The sequence below is a fragment of the Nansenia antarctica genome (genome assembly GCF_963989245.1).
Source record: "Nansenia antarctica genome assembly, chromosome: 11".
Lineage (NCBI taxonomy): Eukaryota > Metazoa > Chordata > Actinopteri > Argentiniformes > Microstomatidae > Nansenia > Nansenia antarctica.
Genome location: NC_137681.1, coordinates 26,132,516 through 26,140,015, shown reverse-complemented (window position 1 = coordinate 26,140,015; position 7,500 = coordinate 26,132,516). Strand labels below are relative to the sequence as shown.

Genomic DNA, 7,500 nt, shown 5'->3' with positions numbered 1-7,500 from the left:
CTGCTATTGCCTGCTAATGCCTGCTAATGTCTGCTAATGTCTGCTAATGCCTGCTAATGTCTGCTAATGTCTGCTAATGCCTGCTAATGTCTGCTATTGCCTACTAATGTCTGCTAATGCCTGCTAATGTCTGCTAATGCCTGCTAATGTCTGCTAATGTCTGCTATTGCCTGCTAATGCCTGCTAATGTCTGCTAATGTCTGCTAATGCCTGCTAATGTCTGCTAATGTCTGCTAATGCCTGCTAATGTCTGCTAATGTCTGCTAATGCCTGCTAACGCCTGCTAATGTCTGCTAATGCCTGCTAATGCCTGCTAATGCTAAAAATGGACATGGATATGTCAGCAGACTATCCAGTACATTCTGTGGACACCAGGGGAGGCTGGCGGAGGTAGAAATCGGAGAACAGTTACCTTCCCATACTTCCCATAGTTTTTCCCTTGTTTACTCTCTTACTCACTCATTAATTCGTTCCCCCCCCCCCCTCTCTCTCTCTCTCTTCCTTTCTGCTTACCCATCGCATTTCTCTCTCTCTTCTTTTTCACATGCTGTGTTGTTTGTGTGTGTGTGTGTGTGTGTGTGTGTGTGTGTGTGTGTGTGTGTGTGTGTGTGTGTGTGTGTGTCTGGGTCTGAGTCACAGAGCAGAGATAATAGGGTTGCCACCCGTCCCTTAAAATACGGAATCGTTCCGTATCTGACAGTTAAAAGATGCGTCCCGTTTTAAACCAATACGGAACGCTGTTTGTTCCGTATTTTCAATCCACCCGCATTGCGTGATTCCTCCAATATCATACAGAGCTGCCAAGTCTTTTATTTTTGAAATTCCTTTAAATAAAGCTACTGGACACGAGTTTCGTGGCATCTTTCTGCACGCGCGTTAACTTGAGTCTGCAATCGAAGCGGGAGGCGCGCGCTGCTGGAAGAACCTGTGTTCACGCGAGCTGCATGAGTCTTAGAACGTAGCAAGCAGTGTTGCCAGATTGGGCTACTTTTGGTCACACTGGACGGGTGGATTCGGCAGCTTTTAGACTGGTTGGGCTGGAAATTGTCAATTCCGTCTGGCAACCCTGGTAGCAAAATATGTGCATACGTATCTGGTAGCCTGGTACTTTCAAATCGCAAGTTCTTTCATCCTCTGTTCTCTTTTTCGGGGTGATGGAGGAGAGATTGGCAGTGAAATTTTGCTCATCCTCACACTCATGTTTTTCCCCCTCCATTAATCTTCTGTTATTCAACACGTGTGAAAACGGATTGTATCCTTTATCTCAAAGACACTATGGCATACTGTTTCTTAAATAGGCCTATTCACTTAATATTCACTTAATTTGGGTGAGATGATAGGCCTACTTTGCAACTTTACAGTTTTGGTAACTGTTTTGTGTTTCTCTACTGTAACATAATATAACATTGTTATTATTATTATTATTTTTATTATTATTAATTACAATGTACAATACAAATACAACAATTGGGGGTACCTCAAAACATTTTCGCAACATCCTTCCCAAAGGCCTCATTCGGACCCAGGAAAAACCCTGGTATGTCCTGTATAACATGATAGCCATCTATGAGCAATGCACTGTACATGTATATAAGATGATGACCAAGGGTCTTTCTGCTGCTGACCAAGGGGCTGAGTCCTGTTGATGGGGCCCAATTTTCTTTTAGACTCTGTAGGCTACTGTATTTGTTTATTAAGACTTACATAAATATGATATATTGTCTGAATTTGTCTTGTTTTATCAAATGTTCCAATTATTTTAATTTCTTGTGCTGGTTTATTATGAACAACATGTAAAATTGCAGGAAACTAGCACAAATAATTGTGTGGGAGAGAGGGGCCGCCGCTGCCAAAACGTGCACAGTTTTGGGTCGCTCCACCGCCAAAAAATCTCACTCCAAACTTTTGGTGAAACTTGGCAGCCCTTAAGGCTTTATTGAAACGATGTTTAACTTATGATTTACTAGCACTGGCGCCCCCACCCCGCCCGTGGTCCCGAGGAGCGGGGCCCCTACTGCGAGGGGTGTCCCTTATTTCTCTGACTGAAATGTGGCAACCCTACCCACGACTGCCAGACGAGCTCAACACACACACACACACACACACACACACACACAGCGGGGTGATGAGGAGGAACACACACACACACACACACACACACACACACACACACACACTAAGCGAGGTGATGAAGGAACACACCCCCACACACAGACACACAGACACACACACACACACACACACACACACACACACACACACAGCGGGGTGATGAGGAGGAACACACACACACACACATACACACACACACACACACACACACACACTCACACATACACACACACACACATACACACACACACACTCAGAAACACACACACACACACACACACACACACACACTCACACATACACACACACACACATACACACACACACACTCAGAAACACACACACACACACACACACACACACTCACACACACACACTCACACATACACACACACACACATACACACACACACTCAGAAACACACACACACACACACACACACACAAACACACACTCACACACAGCGGGGTGATGAGGAGGAACACATACACACACAGGGCCCTAAGCGAGATTTTAAATGTGCCCCCCCCCCCCCCCACACACACACACACACACACGTTTTGTCGGGGGGTTGGAGTTTTCGATTGACGGGTGTTTAATCGACATGGGGGGGCATCAAAAATTGGCATCAATCCACACACAATACCCCATAATGACAACGAGTAACTGTAACTAACACTGTAACTAACCACTGTAACTAACCACTGTAACTAACCACTGTAACTAACCACTGTAACTAACCACTCTAACTAACCACTCTAACTAGCCACTGTAACTAACCACTGTAACTAACCACTGTAACTAACCACTGTAACTAACCACTGTAACTAACCACTGTAACTAACCACTGTAACTAACCACTCTAACTAACCACTGTAACTAGCCACTGTAACTAACCACTGTAACTAACCACTGTAACTAACCACTCTAACTAACCACTGTAACTAACCACTGTAACTAACCACTCTAACTAACCACTGTAACTAACCACTGTAACTAACCACTGTAACTAACCACTGTAACTAACCACTGTAACTAGCCACTGTAACTAACCACTGTAACTAACCACTGTAACTAGCCACTGTAACTAACCACTGTAACTAACCACTGTATGCAGGGCTGTGACTAACCACTGTAACTAGCCACTGTAACTAACCACTGTAACTAACCACTGTAACTAGCCACTGTAACTAACCACTGTAACTAACCACTGTATGCAGGGCTGTGACTAACCACTGTGACTAACCACTGTAACTAACCACTGTAACTAACCACTGTAACTAGCCACTGTAACTAACCACTGTAACTAGCCACTGTATGCAGGGCTGTGACTAACCACTGTAACTAGCCACTGTAACTAGCCACTGTAACTAACCACTGTAACTAGCCACTGTAACTAACCACTGTAACTAACCACTGTAACTAACCACTGTAACTAACCACTGTTACTAACCACTGTAACTAACCACTGTAACTAACCACTGTAACTAACCACTGTAACTAACCACTGTTACTAACCACTGTAACTAACCACTGTAACTAACCACTGTAACTAACCACTGTAACTAACCACTGTAACTAACCACTGTAACTAGCTCCAACCCCAGGGTGTCTACTCCTTACACAGCGTTGCAAAAGGGACATTTTTGAAATATCTGCTTGGTGTTGTTGTGTTGTTTCAACCATTCTTGTGGGGTAGAAAGTATGAGAGGGTAGAGAGTATGAGAGGCGAGGCGTTGCTGTCAAACCAAGAGGACATTTTTCAAAACATTAGTTTTGTGTTGTTTCATACTCACTGGGGAAGAAGACAGTGTGCTGACTCTAACACAGAACACACAGAATGTAATAGAATATTGATCTGCTGGACCCCCAGGCTGAAGCCAGGCAGCTCACCTGTGGGTGTCATTTGAAATGTCAATGTGTACGGTGTGTGCAACCAAACCCTGGTGACCTAGTCTCAGGGGACAGACAGACCTATTCTCAGGGGACAGACAGACAGACCTATTCTCAGGGGACAGACAGACAGACCTATTCTCAGGGGACAGACAGACAGACAGACATATTCTCAGGGGACAGACAGACAGACAGACCTATTCCCAAGGGACAGACAGACAGACCTATTCTCAGGGGACAGACAGACAGACCTATTCTCAGGGGACAGACAGACCTATTCTCAGGGGACAGACAGACAGACAGACCTATTCCCAAGGGACAGACAGACAGACAGACCTATTCTCAGGGGACAGACAGACAGACCTATTCTCAGGGGACAGACAAACAGACAGACCTATTCTCAGGGGATGTGGTTTCTCACAGTCAGGACACACAGCTAAACGACACACCACACAACACACACACACACACACACACACACACACACACACACACACACACACACACCCACACACCCACACACCCACACACACACACACACACACACACACACACACACCCACACACCCACACACCCACCCACACACCCACACACACCCACACACACACGCTCCCTCAGCGCGGGGGCTCTCACCGTGTGCGTGCAGAGTCCATGTCCAGGACTAATTTAGCTAAATGTTTCCTTTGTTTCTGGATGTTGGGGATGTCCACCTGGAGGGAGAGGAGAACACACAACACATCACAACAAAGCAGAGAGGAGCCTTTGAGTCCTGTTTCCTCCCGGCTGTGAGAACCTGAACAGAACAGACACGGCACTGTCAGCATTGTAAAATGGACTATAATGCACCTTATCCAAAGCTCTTTACAAAGGCCTCTCATTCACCCATTCACACACACATTCACACACTAATGGCGGCAAGCTGCCATGCAAGGCGCCGGCCAGCCCGCTCATTGAGAGCAATTTGGGGTTCAGTGTCTTGCCCAAGGACACCTCGACATGTGGAGACAAGAGGAGCCGGGGATCGAACCACCGAACTTGCGATCATTAGACGCCGGCTCTACCTCCTCCAAACACACGCGCACACACAGGAATATAATTACTGCAATTGATAGAATGGTTAGATAATAGCCCAAATGGCGGTTATAAAAGAGGCGTCTGTGTCAGCCATTTGGATTGTTATCTAATCATTCTGCCATCAATTGCAGTAATTATATTCCTGTCGGCTTGTGTAATAGGTAGCTTGTGTAAGCTAAAATGGCCCTGACATTCAACTCTTTACGACAAAGGGATCGATGTCCATTGCTTGGCTGACTGGACTGTACGGTACCTCTACCAAGTTATAGCGCGGGTCTGGACTGTACTGTACCTATGGTAAATGGACTGACTTATTCCAAAGGTCTTTACAACGGCCTCTCATTCACCCATTCACACACCCATTTACACACCGATGGCTGGCAAGCTGCCATGCAAAGTCGCCGGCCCGCTCACTGGGAGCAATTTGGGGTTCAGTGACTTGACCAAGGACACCTCGATATGTGGCCAGCCTGGGTTCGAACCATCGTACTGTACTGTACCTCTGCCAGTTCGTACAGGGGGTCGACGACGTCCCTCTCGATGGTGAACTCAAACAAGATGAGCTCCTGGGCCATCTTCTCCTGCGTCTCCCCGCAAAGCTTCAGCATCTTCCTACACCGGCCAATCAGAGGGCAGAGAACGTAGCACATGACCAAATCAGAGGAATTAATCAGGAAGTAGCACAGAGCAGCACAAGATCTACTTTGGACTACTGGTTCTGGGTGCAATAATATGTGTACCGGTACATTTCATTTCATGAATCAAACCAGGAAAGTCGGCTCTTCAACATGTCTGTGTTTTCCAGGGAGTCCATGTGTCTTATGCTGTCGAAATTACAATCAAACACTTCCTTTGACCAGAACTATACCTTTATATGTGACACAGTCTGATCATTTGTTCCGCATGTCGTCAACCAATCAAAATGTTCAGACTTTTCTTTTGAAACACAGAACTACGTTTCAACGTTGTTGAGAATCACAACACAAACTCGCTAGTCAAGCCAAAATACTGCAACAACGCAACGGATTGGGTGAGTAATCCCCACTGCTACCTAGTTAACTATAACACTACTTTACATTGTTAGCAGGCTCACAAAACAAGCTGTGTTAGTCGACTAGCGACGCGTGTCGTCGATTTTCAACAACTTGGAAATGTGTTCACCTTTTTCGAAAGAAAAGTCTGATCGTTACATTGGATCCCCACATGAGGACCAAAGCATCAGAACGGGTCACATAATGTGTTCATTCCATTTCATGGATCAAACCAGGAAAGTCCGCTCTTCAACAAATGATGTTGATGTTTCCCAGGGAGTCCATGTGTCTTATGCTGTCGAATTCACAATCAAACACTTCCTTTGACCAGAACAACGTAAGCCTTTCTATGTGATGACGTGGCTGTCTGTCCTTCTACAACTCATATGGATCATGAATCACCTCTGGGTCGCTGGCTGACGCCACCATCCGTTCCATGTCAGCGCTCTTTAAGAACACGCTGGGATTGATGTGGCACATGATCAATCTGCAATCAAATAGAATGCACTGTGTACGTATGTGTGTGTGCATGTGTGCGTGTCCATGCTTGCGTGTGTGTGTGTGTGCGTGCGTGTCCATGCTTGCGTGTGTGTGTGTGTGCTTGCGGGCGTGCTTGCGTGCATGTGTGTGTGTGTGTGTGTGTGTGTACTCACCCCAGCAGCGTGTCGTCCCCCAGCACAGCAGCCCCCTCCACCAGACACTGGGCCAGCGTGGTGAGAGGCAGCTTCTTCTACAGGAAGAGGAACATGAGAACATGAGAACATGAGAACACTTTACATGCTAGAAATGTCCTCCCAATGTCCTCCCAATGTCCTCCCAATGTCCTCCCAATGTCCTCCCAATGTCCTCCCAATGTCCTCCCAATGTCCTCCCAATGTCCTCCCAATGTCCTCCCAATGTCCTCCCAATCATGTTCCTCCTCATGAAATGACTCCACAGGAAATAACATGATGGAATAAAGCTGATGAGAATGTGTTTGATGACAAACCACATTCACGGTGCAGCAGCTTTTAGTCACTCTGCCGGGTGCTCTTGGAACAAACCCTAAAAAAATATAAATCTAAGCTACTGTTTTGCAGCAGTTATGATTAAACACTAACACTACCATCCATGTCTTTTTCAATTAATTTCTATTATCTTATTTATTATCTTTATTAAATGTTTATTGAATCTATTCTTATCATTGTACTTTTATTTTGTTATCTGTTTACTTTTCTCCTCTTGATGTATCTTGTTTAATGCTGTACGTACAGCACTTTGAATTGCCCCTGTTGTATGAAATGTACTATACAAATAAACTTGCCTTGCCTTGCCACAGTGTGGCAGCGCTGTACGACTGTTGTTCAATTTCCTGATTGATTGATTGATTGAACAGCAGCAGTAGTAAA

General features: G+C 45.6%; 1 protein-coding gene across 1 annotated transcript in view; it reads right to left on the bottom strand.

The window, feature by feature from the left end:
- The window catches only part of LOC308168047 (rho GTPase-activating protein 44-like), a gene marked incomplete at both ends in the record, with an annotated part of 85,328 nt that overhangs the window by 5,870 nt on the left and 71,958 nt on the right, over positions 1-7,500 (bottom strand). Inside the window, 3 exons of the mRNA XM_080542522.1 lie at positions 4,641-4,717; positions 5,582-5,693; positions 6,766-6,842. Of these exons, the coding sequence (XP_080398648.1) occupies positions 4,641-4,717; positions 5,582-5,693; positions 6,766-6,842 (266 nt within the window). The remainder of the gene's footprint in view (positions 1-4,640; positions 4,718-5,581; positions 5,694-6,765; positions 6,843-7,500) is intronic.